This window comes from Pyxicephalus adspersus, chromosome 5, assembly GCF_032062135.1.
Source record: "Pyxicephalus adspersus chromosome 5, UCB_Pads_2.0, whole genome shotgun sequence".
In the NCBI taxonomy this organism is placed as follows: Eukaryota; Metazoa; Chordata; class Amphibia; order Anura; family Pyxicephalidae; genus Pyxicephalus; species Pyxicephalus adspersus.
The window spans coordinates 129,738,381-129,764,218 of NC_092862.1; the positions used below are offsets into that span (position 1 = coordinate 129,738,381).

The window sequence follows — 25,838 nt, forward strand, 5'->3', positions numbered from 1 at the left end:
ATGACTTTTAGGTTTGCTGGATCAGCCAGGTCACCCACTTTAGGTTTGCTAGATCACCCAGGTTCACTGATGAAAGTGTATTCTCTCAAGCCTTGAAGAGCTTTCATAAGTTAGACCCTATGGTAGATATTCCTGCCTAGATAGTGTGAGAGAAGTCATACACTATTGCAACCGTCACTAACTGGTGGTCCGTGGCACTGGCCGGTACGCCCCCCAGTGGGGTCAGGAAAAGGAAGGATGTGAGTTACTGTATTAGCCTTTATTCTAAAAGAAGGGGTCTGTAGTGTATAATGTACAATATAATGTATGTATAACGATAATGTAACGTAATGTAAACGACCCTGCCTACTCATTTTTTTGTTCAAGGGTGGCAAAGTTCTATATGGGGTTCTCTATACCCCATACAAAACATAATTCTCGATAGGAAGTATGTTACTGGACTATACACATAGAATAGAGAAAAAAGCAAAAGAAATGAAAACCACATCCAAGTATTGTTAAGCTGTGATATATTACAGTTATGGGCTTAAATATAGGGCTAAGAAAAGTCTCTACGTTTGGCTTGGTGCTTGTTCTGAGACTTGTAGTTTATCAAAATTGTTAACTCTTGTTCCCTTCTGCCAAAGTGTAGATGCACAAAAGAAAAATGTACAGAGATGCAAACAGTAAATAAATAGTAATAGAACAAAATAATAACAATATATTTACAGACTGCTGATTTAGGTATATATCTTTATTAGGCTTTTATAGACAACATTGATAAAATACAACACTTTCATAAAACACAGATCTGTTTATTTGGTCACCAGAATTTTCTGTTCTCCCTGTACAGAGATGCCAGAATTTTCCTTATTACACAACAGTTTTAGGATAAACAAAGACCCGTAAATACGCTTGTTAAGACACTGAAAGAAATTAACATTTTACATTGTACTGTATGACAGTCACAACCACCATCTGAACAATCCCATACAGTGTTCATGTGCAGAAAACAAAAGGGCATATTTGGTCTATTGTCTCTCACGAAATGGCAGTGCTTCTATCACAAAGACATAATAAAAACCTTCAGCTAAACAACAGGTAAAGGGTATTTTATATTCATTGTGCTATTGACAGCGATTTCTTTTTTTTTTTCTTTATAAGAAAAGTAGATAGTAAAATCTGTTATAAGCTGATTTCACAAGAACAACATTGATACAAGAGTTACTAAAAATAAAACTCATCTCAATAATATATTGTACAAAGCTTATACAGCAACACAGGTTGAACTGCAACACTCTACACAACCTCAATCTGAGGTGACGAGACAGTAATATTAAATAGAAGAAAGGCAACACAGTTACGGACAAATTTATTTTTCTTTTTTTTTAAATCTTAATTCACATCTGAGTGACATGAGATCAACACCAAGTATGTGTGCAAAAACACATTCACACATTGCACTTCATTTTTTAAATTAGAGATATCGCAGAACGCAGCAATGTAAAGTTTAAACAACGCGTTGAAAAGATGAAACTGAACTGGGGTTATCTACATGGAAGCCGGTGGATACAATTGTTCCACTGAATCTGTCTTTGGGAACTGACAGCTTGGAAATTATAACCATTCGTAGCTTCCAACACTGTAGAATCTGAAATTACTTTGAATCCCACCCATGACTTTTACCGCCAAGTTAATATTTGGGTGAAGCACCAGTGATTTCTGGACTCCTCACCTTCAAGTTTCGAGAATTAAAAGACAACTATGGGACGTTGGCAAACTGAGTCTTAATGGAAACTGATTACCTCCCAGGTGGTTTAGAGTGAAATATTTGATTTATGTAAATAGAAAGCTAATATTCTTAAGGCTCTAGGGTTTTTTGTCATAAAAATTAATTTTCAAATTTTTTTAGGGAGCCAAACTGGTAAAAATTCTCAATGACCTGAGCAGGTGGAGTAGGCGGTCTTGCCCCCAGTGTGGGTAGCGTGGTACCGGATGGGGGTGTCTTCTCTTCTCTACATGTTCATGAATGAAGGGTTCAAAAGCATGGATATAAAATGTGATATAAATCCCTTTAAACTCTGAACACATTTTCCTATGCTGATCAGAATCAGCCAGATTTAGTTTCAGGCGACATCTACAATAAGGGATTAGATGAAACTCTTAAAAATATATCTAAGGGTTACATTGATGTAGATCCTGGTAATTTTTTAGTGGTTGGATCAAATCCCAAAAAATGGGGCAGCCTAAAATCTGCTACAAAGTCAAACTATTTAGGTCCAACAGCTTTCAGGATTTCATAGAGCATTCAGACTTCATGCTAGTCATGAGGTTCCTATACATGACCGGCAACATTATAAGAGGCAGTAGATAAACAAAAGGGTTTTATCAAATAGGGTTTTCCAAATATTTCTTTCCTCAATTAGCCAGTGCCAGATTTTTTTAGAAAGATTCTTTTTTTTGCTAATTTACTTTTAATTATTGATAATATGACATTATTGTATGTGATCATCATGACTGCATAATGCCTTTTTGTTACATATTTTCACCAGCCAGTTTTTCAAATTTCAGATTTGGAAATGGCTTTTGGTAGTAGGTGTTGTTTGAAAAGCTAATCTGCATTAGAGTTTTGTGTAATGCAGTCATCTTGGCTCTCCTGCTATTGCTGCTGTCTAGTAATGAGTATAATGATTTAAATTGCTATGGCTTTCAGATATTTTAGATGCAGAAATACCTAATGGACCTAGGCTCTGAATGCTCAAAATCTACTGCTTATGGGTGCAATTTTTTTTTCATTACAAGGTGGCTAAGAAAATATATTTTTCAATTTCTTTACCTTTTCTAGTTCATGTCGGCTATTGCATTTGGCATGAATGTGTAACATTACCAAAGGGAACGTGCAATCATTATTCTTGGATTGATTTATACCGAGAAAGAGAAACAGGACAATTAACAGCAATCAGCTGAAATTATCTCTATTCACAAGCTTAGCCTGGCTTTTGCTGATCAGAAAAAAAAAGTACATTAATCTGGCAAAAGGATTTGGGGGGTTGCTTTAAGACTACATCTGATCAGACCATTTGAGATTCTATTCCTCTCTGGAAAACATATATGGAACCAATGTACGAACATATACGCTAGAAAACCAATATATATATATTCTCATATTGAATATATGTATGTGTGTGTATTGCAGATGCAAACATATTGAAGCAGCTTTAAATAGCCGATTTTTACAGGAGCATTAAAGAACAAAAGACAAAAATATAGCCATAGAATTGTCTTCTAATATAATATTTTTCTTTTTCCATAATACAATTTTTATAACTTTAGCTTGCCAGTTATGCTTTTATCAGAAAATAAAGTTATACATATATAGCAATATCTAAAACACTGACAATATATTTCAACACATAGGTTAAGTACTGGTGAAAGTGCATACTGCTTGTGCATCTCTGGGACCAAGTGATGCTCCTGTAGGAAAGTGATCATAGCTATAGAATTCTTATATAGGAAATCAGAACGTGAGGTACTGGGATAAAATGTTTGCTGCATCCATTATCTATCTTGTTTTTTTCCTACATGCAGGTTGTTAAGGTATTTTTGGGCCCAGTTGGAAATTGTCAGATTTTGCTGGTAGTTTTGTTGTTTGGTTATTTAGCACCATAAGGTTAAAGATTTATTTAATGCAAAATGTTAAATACACGATTGAAATACACATGTGGGAGCTGTTTTACTTTATTTGTTTTTTTATCTATCAGTTCCTATATTTAAGCTACATACACAGTGGCCTGACATAAGTACAGTGGTCCCTTGACATCAGTCAACAATCCATGGCCAATTGATGAACCACAATTCAGGAATCACCAAAGTGCAATGGATGGCGGCACATCAGGAGGCTTTGCATGTTCTGCCTCCTCTCTCTATAGAACAGAATAGCACTGTGTGTCACTGGAAGCAATCACAAAAATTAATTTTCAGCAACAATTCTCTGACGTCCATTGGACATCTGTAAGAGGCTTTACTTTGTTGCCCTTAGTGTTGTATTTTATTTGGAACCCAGGTCCAAGGGCCCTTTACACTTGTATGTGCTTGAACATAGATGTTTTCCAAAGAGACATATTAGGATAAGAAATCCACTCAACTTAAATGAGCTGTTAATGTACATCAAAAAATTTACACCAAAATAATTTTTGGAAGTTGATAACAATGCACGTTGTATACTTTGTGGTGCACTGTAGCATAGGTGCGTTACTGTAAAATGTATTTCTGCATTGGGGTCCCATTGTGTATAAATGGTAGCAGACCAAAAACCCTAAATACTTTGAATTATTGTGCCTTACTGTAATGCACACCTGTGCAGCCAGCCTCACTGTTCATAAAAAGCAGGCATAGTCACAAAAGGCATAAAATAAAAAATGCTCCACATCCTTAAACATTATTTACAACTTGCTCATATATTTCATGTTGACCAAATGACTGGTAGGGAATCTATATCTGTACAGGAATTAAACATGCTATGGGGAAGTAGAAGTAACTATTACTCTTTGTAATGTAAAACATGCAAACAATGCATAAGACAAGCAATAAAAGTAAGTAAAGTCAAATTTATATGTGCATTTTAAAACTGAACATCTTTTATTATTTTTTTTACATGATCTATTTACATGTTTGTTATTGCATTAGCCACTACAATAACTATTTTACAGTTTATTAACTGTTCAGATGGGATATCATATATGGGCTGCATGGTGGCCCTCTTGCCTTTGCAGTGCTAAGTCCCAAGTTCGAATCTCGCCCAGGACACTATCTGCATGGAGTTTGCAGGTTCTCCCATGTTTTTGTGGGTTTTCCTCCGGGTACTCCGGTTTCCTTCCACATCCCAAAAACATGCAGTTAGGTTAATTGGCTTCCCCCCAAAATTGACCTTAGACTGTATTAATGACATATTACTGAGGTAGGGACATTAGATTGTGAGCCCCTTTGTGTGACAGCTAGTGACATGACTATGGACTTTGTACAGCGCTGCGTAATATGTTGGTGCTATATAAATACTGTATTATAATAATATCAACCACTTAGGATTTGCATTGTTTAAATGAGTGAACTGACTCTATGTTTTGCACTATGAAAAGGTATGGTTGTCGCTATGTACATTGTATACAACATTTACATAAAAATCGATAATAACACTCATTTATCAGATAATTTATACCAAAAGGTTTTCTGTAAATTTTTATATAAAATATTTATATATAATATACATACAAAAAAACTGCAAGGCTATTGCACTGATATTATTGTTTATCTTTCTGTAAACCTCACCCAATGGATTGCTAGTAGGTAGTAGGTAAGTAGTGAGTAGTTAAACATTTGACTGTCTGCTCCAGATAAGTGTAGACCCAGCAAAATGTGTACATGTCCCACTGGGCACAAACCATATTTCAACAGCCTGCATAGGCAAACCAGCACCAAACAATTACATAAACAAGTTATTATCTAACATCTCTTCCTTACATTTTGATTAAACCTGAAAAAATGTGGAGGTACAGTTTAACGACAGAGACTCTTGATTATCATTCATTGATTACATTTGTACACCCCTCTCAAAAAAAAATAAATGAAAAGCTGGGCTGTTCTTCTAGATGGGGCACGTAAAGATCCTTATTTTTTTTTAACCTTCATCAATGTTTAATTTATTTAAACTATCTACGGTACCATTAAAAAACAGCCACAAAGAAGCATTGAATACATTTTGTATCTTTGTACTTTTGTCTACCATTGTTGGTGCAAAACCAAAAGCTTGATTATTGTTAATAATTAAGCAGGACACAAATCTAAGAACTAATATATTACTCGGCCATACGTCTTTAGAGAAAAGGAAATGATCACTGTAGTATTACAAAACTTTGACAATATGTTGTAAATTATCTGTGTGCCATAAAGAGAATTTAGCTTGTGTGAAATTCATTACTGTCATCTCTATTGTTTGGCAAATGCCAGGTGAATGGGACTGGGCTACATGGGATCAGTAAGTTCAGTAATTACTCCGTGCAAGTGAAAGGACATCACAAAGTTCAGTAATTTACTACAAGTTAAATGGGGCTCAGCTGCAGGCAATAACAGAGTTCATCGATTTTCCCTGCATAAAGAAAGGGCCTTTCACAGATTTCTATGATTCCGGACTGCAAGGTGAATGGGACTCAGCTACAGGAAATACCAAAGTTTGATGATTCACCCTGCCAGATGACAAGAACTCAGCTACCCAGGATCACAGAGTTTATTAACTCCTCCCTGCAGAAGGAATGGAACTCCCCTATCGGAGATCACAGATTTCACTAATTCTTCCCCGCAAGATAAATGGAAGAGGATCACAGAGCTCAATGATTCCTCCCTGTACCCAGTTCAAGAAATAATGATACACTAGTTATTATACCCAATAATGTAAAATCAAATCTAAGCTAGGAGACCGATTTCTACTTTTTTCCAACTGGACAATGTATAGTGAAATATATTTTTACCAAATGGTTTTAAAGACCTTGCACCCAAGTAATTAACATTTAGTTCACCCTGTAATAAACATTTCAAATGGTTCCCAAGCAATACATACACTGTATATACCTCCAGGTAGTCCAAGATAATTTTTAAAATTTTAAAGCCAATTTTAAAATTTGAAGCTACTTAACATAGTTATTTAATAGTGAAAAATGTGTGAACCTGCAATCTCTTGTCATTGTCTGCAAATTCACTTGCAGCTTCCTACTCTCCTGGTTTGCACCAGTATCAATTTTTGTAATTATGTTAATGATAGACGACCAACCCTGTATAGTGTGCTTTTGCAACCATATAGCTTGCCCATCAATGGACAAGTTTATATACAGCGTGGCCACTAGCAATGACATGTAAACCTATGTTGAAGGTATTGTTTCATACATGAGAATTTTTAAAAGGATCTTAGGGAGCCTAATATTACAAAAGTGCACATATCCTAAAAAACAAAACCTTATAGTGCTACAAGGGATTAACGTAAAAGAACATGTGAATGCACCTGTAAGTGTGAGATTTGTTTTTGATATATTGGCCTCAAGGGTTTAGCTGCCAAAAAACAAATAATCTGCTTTTTTTCACCAGTCCTCCAATAGCGTGGGAGCTAAATCTCTGCTCTCTTACAAAAATGTAGAGTTAGACTGAAGACATTCTAGTCTTTTAAAAGAAGAATACAATTGCAGTATACCTGGACATGGCAAACTTGCACAAATCTTAGTAACAAATATACATCCATGATTAACATTTTACAAATAAAACTTCTGTAAAATATTAGTGCTCAAACCAAAACTTATAATCCCTATTCAAACTATTGGTGCAGAAAAATCTTTACTCAGGCAACTCTCTCTCTCAAACAAAAAATGACAAATGACTTTTGAACAGTATGGCTCCGTATAATCATTTCAATATACAAATGTAAATACTCATTTTTTTATTGCACAAACCTCAAATACAGATTGTGTGCATTCTCTATAATGACACTAACCCATAAATGTTACACCTTTGTAGACTCGTCGTTTTTTAATTACCAATACAAAATAAAATCTATGCTTTATAAAATAGGATATCTGTAGTACATATATATTTATTTACTCCTGGAAAATTATAGGCCTTTAAATATATCAAAGGTAAATTAGAAATCTCATTCTAACTCTACAAAAGGCAATGGATATGATGACCTCTAATCCATAATGTGTAATTGCCCTAAGTAGAATACTTTCAAATGGACTATATCTTTTGGTACATTTGGCACATTCACATAAGGTAGCAATCATTAAACTAAGCACACAGACTAAAGTACACGCTGTATAATTGCTATAAATGCTCTCAATGCAGGGGTGCAATGATTTAACCAGTAGTGATCATAAGAAAAAAAGCGAAACTATTAAGTAACTGTTCTTCAAATACGACTATACTCAAGTTTTTACGGCACAATATATAGTTACTTTGTAACGCACTACAAATACATTCACACAGCTCTGACAATTCTATGATGTACCTAAGACCTCCAAACTGCATTAAGGATTTGCCCTATAAATCCTGTCCGAGGCGCTCAATTTCCTCAATAAGGAAATCAATATCTTGATGAGTTGCTGCTGGATTGGAGATGACCATACGGAAAAAGTTGACTTTGTCTCCGTGGGGTTGGTAACTGACCATAGTTGTTCCATATTCCATCATTCTGGCTTTGATCACAGGGGCAACCTAAAAATGTCAAAGCAAACATAGTGGTAGAAAGAAAAGGTTAACATTCAAGCAATAACTCAGTTTTTACATAGTACATTTAAAGTGTGTGTATAGCCAAATTGTTTCTGTGTTCTTCCCCAAAGATGGAAAAAGAAAGGAAATTTCTTGTCTTAGGCATCACCAGAACAAGTGTTCCCAATGTAGGTTTTACCTTAACCTTTTGTTCTGATGATAACTCTGAAATGAAGGATTTGTCCTTCACATTCTGAGCCCCATTTATTAAAGCTGTCCAAGGCTGCAGAGGATACACTTTCATCAGTGAAGCTGGGTGATCCAGCAATCCTGGAATGCATCTGTCCAGTATTCAAAACATTTACTAGCAAATAGTAAATGATTTTAGGAAATCCATTTCAGGTTTGCTGGATCACCCAACTTCACAGATGAAGCCTTGGAGAGCTTTCATAAATCAGGCCCTCTGTCTCAATCACAAAGATCCAAATTACCAATATTGAGGTTAAATACATACACTGAACTCCAACCTTTCCTTCAGTTTTGCTCAGTTGTGCAGACTCCTATACTATACTTAAACTGATTGTTTCACTAAACAGTGTATAGTGTACATTGGAAGTTACATTTAGAGATTGTCTTATTTTCTAGTTTTCCAGCATCATCTAACCCTTGGCTTCCCAATGTGTTTCTTTCATTCATCAAGTTTTCAGCTCTCTAAATACTGAGGCTCAACATCACATGTTGGCATTGCCTAGGAAAGTTTTTCCTGCTTATAAATGCCTTCTCCTCCACACTGACACTTACCAATCACGGCATTTTGGAAACCACACCCTGGAAATATCTAGGGCAAGGGTATTGAGAGGAATACTGAGGCATCGTGGATAAGGTATTACACGCACAACAATAAACTGTGGTCACCAGGACAGAATGGTTGGACAAATCTCACACAGAATGTATTATGTAAAGCACAGTAACCAAGAAAGCCATCTTTTATATTGTAGTGTTTCTTTTAGACACAAGCATACAAGTCTAGGTCTCTAGAAAATGCAAGCTTTTTATGGAGTTTCCCTGTGATTGACCAGCTAGTGATGTCTTCAGTTGCATGACATAACATAGTGTCCCCGATTTATCAAGCGAGTGCCTATAAATGCGCCAATATACGAGGCGTATTTCCGTGAGCTGGAGCCGGAGCTAAGTGCTAGTACACTCGCCTTCACTTGCTCGCCGGATTCCTGCTTTGATGATAAATGAGTAATAGGGGTCGAGAATACGCCAATTAAGGTATAGTTTTTTTATATCTATATAGATATATATCTATATATCTATCTATCTATATATATGTACACACATATATAAATATAAATAAATATATATATATATATGTACACATATACATAAAGATATATATATAGATATATCTATGAAAGCAAAGAAGAACTTGGTTGGATCTAGTCCGCTGGCAAAAGGGAGGTCTCGCCTGCCCGAACTCGCTAGTAATTATCACCAGGCGGATCCTCCGGTCCGGCATCGTAATCATTTAGGTAGGCGCCTATGTAAAGAGCTGAAATCAGTTAACTCTTTACAAACCTGAAAATATTAAGTAATTTAAAAATATGCTTATTTCTTTGCCAATATATGTTTTAAACATTTGAATACCACAAACATTTTTATTTAGGGCTAAATGAAAGATGTGTACCTTTAGAAAGAATGATTTTTAGGGGCGCAGTGACTTTTAATGCAAGCTCCCCAGTGTCGAGGCTGCCGGAGATGCGCGGGTCGGAGCGAGCGATCATTTCAGTTGATAACTGCTTGGGGAATAAGCCAGCTTATTCTCGACGGCCGAAATTTGGTTGATAAATAGGTTTTTGGCGTCCAAATCCGGATGGCGATTACGCGCATGCGAGCGAGCTTCTGATTTGGCTTGATGAATCAGGCTCAGTGACACAAACCAGTCTGAAAAAATTATCCACATTTAATGTCTAGCTAGTCAGCTCACAGCACTCATTAGTTTCTGTTTCTGGAAATGAAGCTTGGTGAATAAAAGTTTTAACCTATATGGTTGTTTTGTGTTGCTAAAAGCTCTTCTTTTAGACAGTTAATAAAAAATTCTGGTCTTAGCCATAAAACATATTTTAAATAATGAAAATATATTACCTTTACAAGTCTTTCCATTCTTTCTTCATTGTCCTCCATATGTCTCAGACTGGGTGGTACATACCAGAAGCAAACATTTGTATGTTGAGGCTAGTAAAATGTAAAACAGAAACGTTTTGAATGCATGTAGTTTTTTTTTGTGGGGGGAAGATCAAATCATATTAAATTAACCCACCAAAACAAAAACTCTCATCTGCTAAGCTTCTTTCACTTAATGGCCTGCATATTGCTTTGGGGGTTCATTTGGATGGCTATTGGGATGATGTCTACACATTCCTTTGGCAGACCTAATGGACAGCCCAACAGGGGAACTGAAGAGCCAACTGGAGGAGCACTCAGGGCAGGCTGATAACATTACTGCAAGGAACTGACTTGGTGTTGTCAGCTGGCAACAAGAAGTAATATAAAGAGACCTTGGAACTGATTCACGAAAACAAAAATGTATTTGCTTAATAAAACTGTTTATAGTGATACATGACGCCCCAAATTTTTGGTTTACGTACGCTATTAAGCATCCAAAATATATTAAAACCTTACACAATGCAAAAACGAAAGGTTTGGCTTTCCCCACTCTCAACAGTTTGCTACTAAATCACAGGAAAACAATTTCTTAACAATTTCACAAATAGAAAGGTAAAATTCCTAAAACAACTTAAACAGTCATTTAATTCATTATTTTATTTCACACATTCACATATAAATATCAATTATGCTAAATAGTAAAAAAGGACTCACCTTTCCATCAATGACCATTTCAAATCCTTCTCGATTTTTGATTTTGTTATAAAGGTATTCGGCAAGATCTAAACATTTATCAATTTGAACTTCAAATCCTGTTGTTCCCTATACAGAAAATAGAGAAGTCCTAATCATAATCACTATAAAGAAACACATGCATTTGTAAAGCAATCAAAAGACTTTAGACTGGTCGCTTTGCAATAAATACCCAATCATGTAAAAAAACAGGACTTATACTTCCACGTGACTAAATGGTTGAAGTCAGCAGGGTTTCATCTCAGCTTCAGTCTAAACTTGTATTAACCACAATGTGTCAAAAATGAATTATTATAGGAGACCCATCATGACATTTTTAAAATGATATATATGAAGGAAGGCGAGGTGGTCCATCTTTACCACCACAGCATTGAAGACTGAATGGGAAACATACATCACATCGGGCTTCGGGCTGCTAGAGCGTGCGCAGGAAGGGCTTTCCCACAATGTAAAAATGCATGAGCAGTGAGATTGTCACCTTTTTTTTACATTTACATTAAGGCGTTTGACCTGATCTCACACCTGAACAGTGCAAGATTGGGTGACATCAGCAGAAGAAGAAAGATAATGGTGTCCGGTCCATGCCAGGAAGAAGAAGGAAGATGGGACGGCACGGGACCTACTGGACGAGGGTCACAGAGGGATTAACGGCTATCCATCTTTCAAAGCAAGTGCTATTTTAATTTTAATAAAAGTTTCGGTTTAATTCTAATGTCCTGCAAAGCTTATGTATGGTGATGAAACCCATCAGTGGTTACTCACACATCGCAAAACAAAAAAAAGTGGTCCTAAATACCAAATACATTATTTTTAATATTTTACATATATTCAAACAAGATCAACTTTAATGTTTAAAGAAACTATACCTCTAGAAGCTTTGCATCAAAAGGTCAATAAGCTAAAGATCAGTTATCATTATCCCTACCCAGTAAGCAGTAAAAAAAAGATATCCTCCAAATTTCACTTCAGGTCCTATAGGACAAGTAATTACAGGCAGCAGTGCCTTTTTCACAGCAATTTCAGAAATATAGTTTTAGACACAGCTCAAATGTCCAGTAGGTGTGAGGTTCAGATTTACTGCTATCTTTGGTTTATGATGAACCCACAGGATTATCTGTATTTACAAACACTTATCTGAAAACCTTGCAGGTTTGCAGCTAGAAACAAAAAACAACTTATAATTCAATGCGCTGCCTTTGCCCTTGGTCAGCTGTGAATCACAAATACTATACCCTTCTGCTTGGTCCTCTAGAACTCAAATCAGGATTTTATAAATTACTGGGGAACTACTATTATAAAATGAAGAAGGAGCAGGGGATAGGGAGAGTCAGTTACGGTATGGAAGGGTAGGGGGGGGACAAGGTACGGAGAGAAGAATACTCGGTGCCGGAATGACCACATCAAAACTGTAGATGAGCATACCATACTTGATCCAAGAATAGTACATCACTTAAACAGATTAACACAAGTGAGTTTCACATATAAAAAGGTAAACGCTTACGACAAGGCTTGGAATGTGGACACATAATCTGGAGAATCTCAGAACAGGACCCAGTAAAACCATCTCTGGTTATGTTTGGCTTCCGTTCCCTTCAAAGATGCGGTCAGGTCTTCCATTATATACATGTCATTAACTCATTGAAACCACTGAGCTATAGTGGGAGTCCCTGTTTGGCGCCTTAGTGGAATACAGGCACGTGCCGCATCAATTAGTCTAATAAGGAGGGAATTACGATAGGTCTTCCTTGGAATCATAGTATAGTGTAACAGAAAGAACCCTGCCTCAAACGGGATGGAGAAATCCATGAAACGTGGAAGAAGCCCATACACACGTTCCCAAAATGGCCAAATCATTGGGTACTCCCAGAACACAGTACCACCTAGTTAATATGTTATAGCCTGTATCTTGATATGCAGAACTGATGGATCAGGACTGAGCTATAGATAATACTTGGTCTGCTACAGAATGTAAAAAGTCTATACCCAAGTCTCTAGCCCAATTCACCAAGAATGGTGGAGTAAAGTCTACCTCAGGCGCAACTAAAATAGAATACAAATAGGAGACCAGATGTCTAATCGGACCCAGCTCGCTACTTAAAGCTTCAAACTCTGTAAACACTTTGTGGTGATCAGCCAGAGGGGGTGGGGAGTGAATAAAATGATGGAGTCCTATTCTCCAGAAACCCAGTGGCGCATATGGAGGATCCACATCATCTCCACCAGGGAGGGCCATGATGTCTTTTGAAAAGAAATGTAACATTGTGTAGTCCTTGGTCCACTACTCTGTGGAACACCGGATCAGCTAATTCGGGTAAAAAGTGTGGACTTTAAATAATCAGTGTAAGTGGAGATAGAGGGGGTGAGATTTTACCATTAAGAGAGGATTTAGTAAAAACCTCCAGGGTGGCCGCAATTGTAGGGTGACCCTTAATCAGAGTGAGATCAAGGAGACCTCCCGAAGGCAGAGCTGTCAGTGGTATTCCCATGGATGCTTGTTCGATTTCAATCCACTGTTTCAAGGGAGCATGTCTGAACCATTCAACCATTCTACCACGGTGTCTGGCAGCATAATAAAGGGGTCACATATTCCTACTGCTCCTCAACTCTTTGATAACCTAAGAATATTGTAGCTAAGTCTAGGCTTCTTATGTGCCCAAACAAATTGTGTAAATATAGCTTTCAAAATACGGAAAAACAATGTTGGAATCCTGATCGGTAATGCTTGCATCACATATAGTAATTTGGGAAGGAGCGCCATCTTAATCGCATTACATCTACCAAACCATGACAATAATTTCAGTTGCCATTGTGTTTAAAATTATTTAGTAGGGGGAGAAGAGGTATAGTCTATTCAAATCTCTGCAGTTCCAGATACCCAGATATAAGTCTAAGTCCGAGGACCACCGAAAAGGGATGGACTCCCCAAGAGTGTGACAAGAGGCCGGTGGGATTGAAATATTAAAAGCTTCAGATTCCTGATAATTGATTTTAAAGTTGGACAGGGTCCCATAGTGTCGGACTGTTATATTTTTCAAATGTATTTATTTTGTATTATTGATACGTTTCCCCTTGGCAGTACCAGGCTTCATGTGCCTTTCCATTATAATAGCTTGCCCATTAGTCCTACAAATGGCTAGAATTACATTTGAAAATTTGCCATCCATAGACTTCGTTGCGGCTTGTTCATACCTAATGCTAGAAACTCACGCCCGTTTTTTATGGAGATAAAAAGTAGATTTTTTTGTATACTACGTAGGCATAAATCCCATTGAGAGCATGAAAAATATACATTGAAATAATGTTTATGACTTGTCATTACCTTTGCTCTCCACATAAGCCATAACTTGAAAATGTCCACATGACGTCCACACTGCAAAGCCTTGTCCCCGGTGTCATAGGAGAGGTCATAGTGCTTATCTTGCTGGAATAAGTAGGATGCATGCATCTGATTGCAGCTCTGCATCAATCCCTGCATGATAAGGAAAAAATTAAAGAAAGACCGCATGTTAATTACTCCAATTACACTTGTCAGTGTGTTAGCATATGCACCTGAATGCGATAGTATATTAAAGCACACTTTATATTCACAGCCTATTAATTTTGAATAAGCTATCAGCATTATTAAATGCATTAATAGCATAATGCATGCATATTAGCTGTGCTATTTTTTGTGTTACATTTACTGTGCATATAGATCAGAGTGTAATTCTGAATTAATGGAACACAAAGCACATATACCCTCTGTATTACCACTTACAGAAGCAACAATGTTGGTTTTACATGAAAATTGTAATACAATTTTGGTAAGAAAAACAAGATCCTATACATTTAGGTGACAATATATTAGGTGGTACATAATAGTCACAATACATTTTCAATATATTACAAATTGTAAATGTGAACGATGATAACTTCAAGTACAAAATAGTTCCTGAAAAAATGACTACAACACATGCATGCTTCAAAACCTCTGCATAATTGTCACTCCTTCCCAGGAACGGTACATGAGTCCATTTTTCACCACAGTTATGGTAAAACCTCTAAAAAATTACTGTTTCACTCTGCTTTTTTTTAACTTTGCTTGAGCCATTAAAGTGAAAAATCTAGATTCTGCGTATGTGGCAGACAATATATGTGTAATGTGTAAACATTTCTAAGGCCATGTAACTGCAAATTCCTGCAGGTTAATTTCAATCTAAAAATATTGCTAAAAGGGGCCACAGACTTTAAATTCAAAATTAAATCATCTAACTATCTAACCAAATGCCCTACCTGGAATTGAGCTAATTAAATGGATGACATTTTCCTACAGCACCTCTAAGCAAGAAAAACTATCCAAATACAATAGATTCCCTTACCTCTTCTCGAACCAAAAGAGCAGAACACTGAAGAGGGACACCCATCATTTTGTGTGGGTTCCATGTCACTGAATTAGCTCTGAAAATAGATAAAAATGAAGATGTATTTTAATAAAATATTAAATTAGCCATGTAATTGTAAATTATAATCGGCCATGTATATTTTGTATGTATTTCAAGTATTACATTTTGATAAAGTAAGAAATGTTTTTTTGCAATCAGTGTCACTTTATGGGGTCTTTCCCTAACTTCCAGCCCTGTAGAAACTACAGTACAGGAGAAGTAATCCCACCAAATTAAGGAAAATTCTTTGGGGTGCAAATAGCTATGTCCCAAATTAGGTAATCCTTGCATGTCTAACAGCTCCAGCTTTGCAAAAATCAAGCTGTTAGGAGATGCTCATCTGTCTGGCGACTTCGTGCTGTGCATCACTGAAGTATAAAACACTGTCTGTTCTGTCCAGCGATGTCATTTGCAGCAGCCAGGAGAACTAAGATAGCAGCAGCCCCTGCTTCCCTTTAGTGGTGCAGTCTGATGTATTTTTGGTATCCCCAGCATCCATTGCTAGGCTGTGCACAGCTGAAGGGGATTCTAGAGGCTGATTAGCTCCTGCTATTAGCTGCTGGGACTTTATAGCCTCTCTGCTCTCAGTCACCAGTGCCTGTTGTAACCTATAGCTGGGCTAATGTCTCTGACCCAGCCTGTTTCTGATCTTGTTTATGCTTCCTTGACCGACCTTTGCCTGTGACCCGGACTCTGCTTGTGTTTTGCCCTTGTGGCTCTGTTGGATTCTTGGTTATCTGTGGGCTCCTGGCTTGCTGCCAGCCCATTCCCAGACACCATCCCTTGCGCAGCTTGTGTAAGTCCTGGGGGCAACCGAGTGCTGGGAGACGCATCCAGCCTCCCATAGCTGAGCGGGGGCTTGCTATAGGTGAAGACTGCGGTGTTAGATTGGAAGACTGGTGTCTGGTGAGGCCTGGTGCTGACCAGGGCCCTACACAAAGTTTTTTGTTGGTGCTGGGAACAGAAGTAACCCTTGTTCCTCCTGATGACAGCCCTAAAAATCCCCTCTTGGATAGTTGTCACTGGATGAAGTGTCCCCTTTGGAAAACTTTCTCCTCTATTTCTGTTGTGTTGACAAAGATTCAAAGGGACAAAAAGAGTGCATCACTTTTTTGGTGAAAATATAACTAAAAACCTGACAAGGGGTTTTCACCTTTCCATAATCATTTGAATTGTGTATTATTATTTTTATCATCTCTGGTATTCCACTAACCTGACTCTCTCCTCTTTAATCTATTTTGAATGCTTCAGCCAGACTCCTCCATCCTTCCCACCGCTCCTCTTCAGCAGCATCTCTTTGTAGTTGTCTCCATTGGCTTCCATTTCACCTTAGAATCAAATTCAAGCTCCTGTGCTTTGCCTTCAAATCCCTCCACAGTTCTTGTCCTACTTACATTTCTGACCTGATAGAGGAATACTAGTCGCTCTCCTTGCTCCTCCGATTACCTATTACTGACTTCCTCACTCATAACCTCATCACACGCACGGATACAAGACTTTTCTAGAGCTGCCCCAACTCTCTGGAATGGTCTTCCTTGTCCTATTCTGCTTGCTCCTACTTTCTGCTCATTTAAAAGAACACTCTGAATCCATTTTTTTAAACTTGCCTACCCGTCCTCTTCTGTCTTTTGAAACCATCACTACTTCCCACCATTACAAATCTTCCCCTCCTATTGTGTGAGACTTCCCACAGCTACTAGATTGTAAGCTCTTTAGGGCAGAGTCCTTTCCTCCCGTTTCACTGTCTGTATTTGTCTGTCATTTGCAACCCCTATTTAATGTAGAGAACTGCGAAATATGTTTCCGCTATATAAATCCTGTTTACTAATATTAATAATAATAATAATAATAATAATAACCTGGCAAGGGGGATTTCACCTTTCCACATTCATTTGAATTATGTTGTCATATTTAGACCCAATGCACAATTGTCATAACAGGTAAATCCAGATATTAGTAGGAAACTCATACAATTTCTGTGTAAATGAATGTGTAGTATAATGCTGTTATGCTTTCAATACTGTTTTAAAGTATTAGTAAATGAAACATTTATGTGGGGCTTTTTTTTAATTTTTGGCTTTAGATACATAGGAGAAACTAAAAAGCCAATTCCATTCGAAGTCCACCAGTCACCATTTAACAATAGGATTAAAAATATACCCCTTTGTGGTAGTTTAATAAGAAGGTCTGAGAATGGTATGATAAACCATTTGCTAAGTCTGTTTGTGAGTGTTGTTTTATTCCCGTTATTAGATCTTACTATTGTTGGTGATTGATCTACAGTTCTTTATGAACAAAGTATCCATTTTGTTGTTTTTTATGTAAATTGGTTTGAATTTCCAAGTCAAAGCCAACTGGAGACCACAAGTAGTTTGTGATTGAAATTTAGCAGATTTAATAGATCTGGTTAATTGCATCAAATCTTGTTTTTTATAAATTTGAAGTTACAAATGCATCCTCTACTACATGCTAGGGCTGTGCAATTTACAATGAGTAATATCATTATTAACTGTCTCCTTTAGTTTCATTTATTAGGAGGCTTTACATAACAAGTGTCTATATAGTCCTGCAATATTTCATCTGAAGCCATTACTGCAAAATGACAGCTGGATAATAAAAGTTTCAACTTGATTGGTTGCTACTGTGGAGAGCCATGAAGTGGTTAATAAAAGCATAATTTCCTCCTGAACCCTAACCCCTGTTTCAGTGCAGCGTTCTTTGTTCTCGCTGCTCCATTTGAGCTGTAGAGCTGCAATTATTTAGCCGCACACTTTTTCTGAGAAGCCAACACCCAGCCAAAGCGTGCTTTATTTTCTGTGTAACTGCTGTAATTAGGCAGCATAATACCCTGAAATTATGTCCATTTTCAACACAAATATACCAGCCAAGCTATACCATATGTGATGCTTGAAGCCGTCATATTATGCGGGAGAGTAAAGCTTCTTTGCACTAAGAAAAAGAAAGTGTCACTCCAATTTGACACGCTTAAAAATCTTGGCTCGTTCGGCTAAATCTTCAATTTCAGTGCTGATGTATGTCAGAGATCATCTCCATACTTCTGAAGCTTTAATCCCTGGGTGGTAGAGCAATTACCATCCCCAATTGGGTCATATTAACAATAATGATGTATAATTTGGGTCTTCAGTGTGCAGCCTAGATTATTGCTGCAGAAAGGTTTCAACACTGTCTATACTGCAGTGAAAATGTTTCTTCACAAAATATATATTTTTTCAAATATGCATATATTGAATTTTTTTTACATTTATTTACCTTCTTGTGGAAATCTGTGTTTGGCTTGTTGTTTTTTTCTGAACTAAATAAAAAGCAGACCTGTAACCACATTTTTTCACATCATATAAAAAAATGGTAATTTCTTTTAAAAATTACACATTTACTTTGTTTTTTGTATTTTTTTTTTTTAAATTTGAAAGTGAGGACCTCCTCTAGTCACCAGCGTGTCGGTAAAGATTAAATGGGAAAATTGCAACCTCCTGGGATACATACGTATGTATCTCTGGAGGCTACGGGCTTCTTCTTTTGGGCTGCCTAATATCGAGCGTGCGCAGAAGGGGCTTTCCTGGTTCATAAAATAGGTGCTGATCGCATGCATGTGAAGTGAGATTGGCACTTTTCATTCACACTTTTACAAAGGCACATCACCTGATCTCATGCCTGCACAGTGTGAGATTGGGTGACGTAAGAAGAAGGAGGAAAGAGATGGCAGCGCCCAGTGCCCAGTCCACTTTAAAAGTTATCCATAGATTCCAGGTGTAGTACGACAGTACCTGTTCAAGATTTTTATTCTAATATTGGTGGTTTAGTATTTTATTGACTGTAATTTCAATACATGTGTTCCCTGGGTTACATACGAGATAGGGACTGTAGGTTTGTTCTTAAGTTGAATTTGTATGTAAGTTGGAACAGGTACAATATTTTATTAAAAGCAATTAGGACAGATGATTGTCTCAACATATTATTAGGCAGCATGGTGTCAGTTACTGTATAAAATCCTCACTGTAAGTTAATCACAAACAAAACAAAAAAAACAAAAAAAAAAACTTTGTGAAGCCTAGACATTCATTAATTTCTAGAGCAATCTGTGTTTTGATATGCAAGAAGAAACAACTGCAGAGTTTTCCTTGGTCATTAAAGAGTTACAAGATGTTACGCATCAGCTCAGCTCTTAAGATCACTCACAACATCAGCTGTGTTTAGCAAAAGATTTCTTCTGCAAGTCATGCAAACCAACCCTTCCCCTTCAAGCCTCTGTTCTGCACACCAGGGAGCAGGGAAGCCCTGTTCGTATCTAGTAGTTGTCTGTATGTCAAATGTCCTTAACTTGGGGACTTTCTGTATGTAGTTTTTGAGATTTAGTAATGAAAACATGTTGTATTAAGATATAATATTTTTTAGTCATTTTAAATAGTTAAATAAATCAGTTGAAAATCAGATTGCAGTTTTGAAATACCTGTATTGCAATTGGAAGAAACCTCACTTATTTGCCTACAATTGGTAACTTATGTGGGTCAGTTTTCCTGCCGATAGTGTGCAATGGAGTTGTATTTTTTAGGCTGGAACTCTTTACACAATTATTTCTGCTTCCAAATCAGTGCATAGAGAGAAAGTCAGACTATAAAGACAGTGTTGGGTTGGCCAGGGGAAATGTCATAGCAATGCTTCTTTCACCCGGTGATGTGAACAAACTGGAAGTTGCCGAAGGAAATAAGTCAGTCCTTTCTCTCCCCGCCTGTGTGTCTGTTTCTACGGTCATCTAAAGTATGAAAATGTGCCTGACACGGACAAACAAATGGCTCTCACCTGTCAGCACCATTTAACTTCCATCTGTGTTTCCTTGACATCAGCAGTCCTCCACCCCATGCAGCCTGCAAGAGAGGAAAGCAAAATTTTAAGCGCCTTTTATGTAAACGCTTCATAACCTTTACCTGCTGCTAGAGGAATACAAGACACAAGTATTCATTTCTTCCCAAAACATTCTCCCTAGTTTATTATCGAGAAGAATATCCTGCACTTATGCATTGATGCAAGTGCATGCTTGGCTTTCTGCCGAACAGTTTTACCATCTCGTGTAACCATACTTGAAATATCTGTGTATTATGTAACGTCCTGGGTGGTTAATTTGTGTCTGGAGTTTGTATGTCTTAAAGTGGTACATTGTCTTTCAATAAAATATATTTTACATTGTAGGCCTGTAATTCTTAGGCATAACTCACTGAAATATGTCCAATATTTAATCAATGTAATACATTTATTAGTAAACTTTAAATAAAAAACACAAACATATGTTAAAACAAGGGTGCATAAATAAATCAAAAATACTGAAACCTGTAATATACCTGTACAGTAGCAAATATATATATAATGATTACTTTGTATTGAATCCAATACAAAATAATTTGAAATTCCCGCCACGCTCCCTCGCACGCACTGATGCACGCACTGATGGACCCACTGACGTCACCGGGAGCTGCCTGGGGACCGATCAAAGGAAGAGGACGCGGCCAGTGGATGGGAATGGACGAGCAGGACACTGAAGCACACCGGTGAGACCAGTTAAGTCTTTATTCTTTATTTTTTCTAGCTACCCCGAGTGTGGCCTGGGGTTACTGCTATCAGCTGTTTTTTTTTACCCTGAGCCACACTCGGGGTTACCGCTCAGAAGGTTAAAGAGCTGTATAAAAAGTCCATTTGTATGTCAGGATGGAGGAGCTCAAAGTGTAAAAACATACTTCACACTACAGGACCCTTTAATGCTTTCAAATTTTAGTTTTCAGGCTTTTAGCAGAAAGGGCAGGGCTTTGGTAAAGGGATTGAGAGATTGGGCTTTTAGCAGAAAAGGGGGAAGGCTTAGGAAAAGGGATTAAAGGATCCGACTTTTAGCAGAAATGGGGCAGGGTTAAGGTGAAGGGAAAATGAATCTGGATTTTAGCAGACAAGGGACAGGATTTAGCAGAAGGATTAATGCACAATAGGACGAGGGAAGGACTATACACAACTCCACCAAGCACCAATCTTTTTTCATTCTAATAGGAAAGACAAACACACAAATACTCACATCAACGTGCATCCATATCTTGTATTTTCTGCAAATATCAGATATTGCAACAAGAGGGTCAAAAGCACCATAAACAGTGGTACCTGCGGTAGAACTGACAAAGAATGGAACAAATCCCTGCAAAAGAAAACAAAGAGTATTATTTCCAGATAGTGATAACATATGTTTATTAAAAAAAAGATATTGAATGTATTGGTCACTCCAGCTCTTGTGCTTTTATTACAAATGATATAAACATAGCCTAAATGTTCCCCTTAATATTTGAAATTTTCCCTTATCAATCAAACTTACTTGGGCCAGTGGGTGATTACAGGACCTAAACTAAAACTTCCAAAGACTGAATATTTGAAGACTGAATGTCTACTTTATTTACAACTGTCAGGTATGCATTCTAGCTATCCTCTAGCCAGAAATTTCATGGTAATCTCAGTTTTGCATAAAACACTCCAGTCAGAAACTAAAAAGCCACACGAGGAATAAGAATATCTATATGTCATGGAATGTTTAAAACCTTGGTTATGTAATTGTATTCTCTGTTTTCTGTATTATCAGTCACATTTTATTTGATTTAAATTTGATTGGTGGCTATAAGGAATTCAAAGCACATATATTTTTTACAGGAGTGTACAACATTTAACTTTTTATTTATCTGTAATTTTATTGCCAGTTGAAAGATTTCTGTTAATTTTTGCCATTTTTGGTGACGTCGGTCGGGTAATATGATTTTGATTGTTTTAAGGGTAAATGGGTTTTCTTTGGCTCTGGTGAATTATGAAAGCTTCATTTTAATACAATCCTGAACCTGGGCCAAAGGAGTCCTCATCCTTAACTCCATTAAAAGTAAAATTTAATCAAATATATGCGATCGAGAAGGAATGGGAGCTCAAAGCCTCCCGGGATACCTACGTCAGGCATCCCACGAGGCTCTTGGATGCTCCTTTTGCGCATGCCGAGAAGAAGGAGCCTTTTTGCTCAAACAAAAAAATTTGCAGATCTCACGCATGCGCGGGGAGATCGACAAATTTTTATTTTATCCTACATCAGCCGAGCTCGTGCCTGGGTCAGGTGACTTAGGATGAAGAACCAGAAAGAAGAGCAGAAGATGGCGGCATCCGTAGCTGGCTCCGGGACGAATATTTGGACCATTAAAAGTTCCACTTTTAATTATGATCAGGCAGGTCATAAATGCAGAAAGGGACAGGCGATGTCCCTTCTGAAATTATCCCTCTGATCTGCCTAATCGCTCCTGGTTCCTATCAAAAGGGCTGTGCTGCGCATGTGCATTCCCAGCCTCCGCTGTGCGTTCCAGGATTGGAAGAATGGCTGCGCAATTGGAGGAAGGAAAGAAAGAAGAATTAAGGTGGTGCCCCGTGAGGCAACAGGGATAGTTGAGTAAAGCCCTATTTAATGTACAGGCCTGCGTAATATGTTGGCGCTTTATAAATCCGGTTTATTATTAATAATAATAATAATAATAATAATATTATTAATAATAATAAAAAGCAGGGATTCGTTTTGCTTTACTACAAACTTTGCCTAAGCGGCTAAATGAGTCAAAATGAATTTTGCCCAAATCACTTTGCTAATACCTACAGAAGACTTTTTTTTTATAATAGTAGGAGCCTGCAAAGCATAGTTCCCCTACATCATGATTCTCAAATTACCAGATTACCAGCATAAGAAGTGTGATGCTGCACTGCAGTAATGGATGAACAGCAGAACTACAATGTTGTACTTCTTATGCCCATCTCACACAAAGTGTATCTATATGCCTATCATTATGCAGGCCATGCTATGAAAGATTTATAGCTGCATCTGAGTCTGACTCTGGATCCTGAAAGTCAGGAGTCGGAGGTCACGAAGGTAACCTTAGTATTCATTATAAACCAGCCATGCATTCTATGATTTATCCTACACATTTCAGACACCACCACATGTTCCTACAACCCAAGATTTTAATGGCCACAACCTATCGTGCTATAAATAATGATGCAGTGGAACATTAACAAGGAATGAATGGTCCATACTTTCTGCTTGGCTTCGATGATTCTCCTTTCAAGCTCCGACGGGATCATTTTCCCCCTGTAATTAGGAGCATAAAAGTAAATATTTTCCAATGCGTGTATCTCCCTTTGCCAAATCATAAGAATATAATACCAGCGGATGATGTGGCTTATTGTAATTTCTGTCACATTGCTAAAAATAAGCAGGTTACAACTTCAAAGTCTTGTTAGATGTTTATAACAACATACTATAAAACCTTTGGCGGCAGTGCATAGGGGATAATAGGTACATTAGTCTCTGATTATTATGCTATTAACTAATCATAAACATGCTTAGTAATGTATACCTAGCTCAAACTTTCTTTTTTATTTTTGGATAGAGTAGAGGAGAATTAGATTTGTAATACTTTCTGTGCCCCTGCTTGGGGGATTTGCCCTTTCTATTTGTCCTGTTACCTTTGCTGCAGGGACAGAAGGTCTCAGTGATGGCAAAGTCAAAATTTTACTGTTATCACTGGAATAGGAAGTGAGGGGACATTTTCAAAAGGAAACACCAATATAAGTCATACAGGGGAAACCTAACAATAGTTAAAGGGAAAATCTGAAACTGCCTCTCTATTATTTGAGAGGTAAAACTTTCCCTCATTTTGATGCACAATCTACTTTAATGATTGGGCTTCCAATTGGTTTATTCTAAACTAACAAAAATTGTTTGTGTGTGTTGATAGACCGAAAAAAATGGTCTATCAACACAGTTTAAACTTGAATTTTATGCAGACAGCTAAATACAAATTTGATTTTTTTTCTATACTTTGTCCTTTTTATAGTCAGGTACATGGCATCTATATTTTGTCATTAGGCTTATTGTATAGGATTCTGTTTAATGGACAGTACAGTGAGTTTGCTTTATTTCTTTTCTATATTCAGAACACTATCATTACTAAATGAAAACAAAATTATTTAGTAATTATAGTTTTGCTTTCTAACACATAGAAGAAGAACCCACACATTTGTACATAAAATGTAATAAATTATTACAGCACACATATACTCTGTAAAAATCACATTCAAAGATCAGATAAACATCTATTAAATATCCTCCAGCAATCAACAGTGAAAAAGGTCGTTTTTAAAAAGGCAAGTAAACCTATTATACAAATGCATTTGGGATAAATATGCAAAAATACACTGTATAGTAAATTAGTACTGATATTAGACCAGGATACCTGCCAAATCAGTAATTATTGAAATTAAAAATTCTTCCTTTTAGAAGTACCAGAACTGAAAAAGCTATAAAGTTTAACAACCATACCCAGGCAGATTTGCTCATACCTTTTGGGCACCAACTACACAAAGGACCCTTCAAATCTGCTCTAATCTGCTCCAGCGGGACATTTCCAAGTCCTGCCACATTCACCTACACAACATCTCCAAAATCCACCCCTACCTGTCCCCAGAGACCACCAAACCCTTGTACAGGCTCTTATCATCTCTCGTCTGGACTACTGTAACCTCCTCTTCTCTGGTATTCCACTAACCCGACTCTCTCCTCTACAATCTATTATGAATGCTGCAGCCAGACTCATCCATCCTTCCCGCTGCTCCTCTTCCGCTGCATCTCTTTGTAGTTCTCTACATTGGCTTCCATTTCACCTTAGAATCAAATTCAAGCTCCTGTGCTTTGCCTTCAAATCCCTCCACAATTCTTGTCTCTGTTACATTTCTTGCCTGGTAAAAAAAACTTGCCTACCGGTCTTCTTCTGTCTTTTGAAACCGTCACTATCTCCCACCACTATATATCTCCCCTCCTATTGTGTGTTACTTCCCCCACCTCCTAGATTGTAAGCTCCTCAGGGCAGGGTCCTCTCCTCCTCCTGTGTCACTGTCTGTATCTGTCTGTCATTTTCAACCCCCTATTTAATGTACAGTGCTGCGTAGTTTGTTGGCATTATATAAATCCTATTTAATAATAATAATTTGCTCTAACTTGGGATAAGGCCTTGTTCCAGAGCTAAGTCACAATGCACCCTATTGAAGGTCTAATATAAGAACCCTCACTAAATGTTATGGCCCTCGGACTGGACTGATTAATAGTGAGAACCTGCAGTATCTTGAAAGATTTTATCCCATGTAGGAGCAGGAATTGAGTCTAGAGATCTGAGTTCCACCATGATTTCAGGCAACCGGTACAAA

At 37.3% G+C, this 25,838-nt stretch overlaps 1 protein-coding gene across 1 annotated transcript in view; it reads right to left on the bottom strand.

Moving 5' to 3' along the window:
- Nucleotides 1–715: 715 nt before the first annotated feature.
- GAD2 (glutamate decarboxylase 2) overlaps nt 716–25,838 on the bottom strand; it is a 70,618-nt gene continuing 45,495 nt past the window's right edge. The window contains exons 9-16 of the mRNA XM_072412707.1: nt 23,670–23,724; nt 21,643–21,759; nt 20,388–20,452; nt 15,507–15,585; nt 14,468–14,617; nt 11,110–11,217; nt 10,375–10,464; nt 716–8,229 (exon numbers count right to left, since the gene is read on the bottom strand). Coding sequence (XP_072268808.1) covers nt 8,056–8,229; nt 10,375–10,464; nt 11,110–11,217; nt 14,468–14,617; nt 15,507–15,585; nt 20,388–20,452; nt 21,643–21,759; nt 23,670–23,724 — 838 coding nt within the window. The 3' untranslated portion in view covers nt 716–8,055. The remainder of the gene's footprint in view (nt 8,230–10,374; nt 10,465–11,109; nt 11,218–14,467; nt 14,618–15,506; nt 15,586–20,387; nt 20,453–21,642; nt 21,760–23,669; nt 23,725–25,838) is intronic.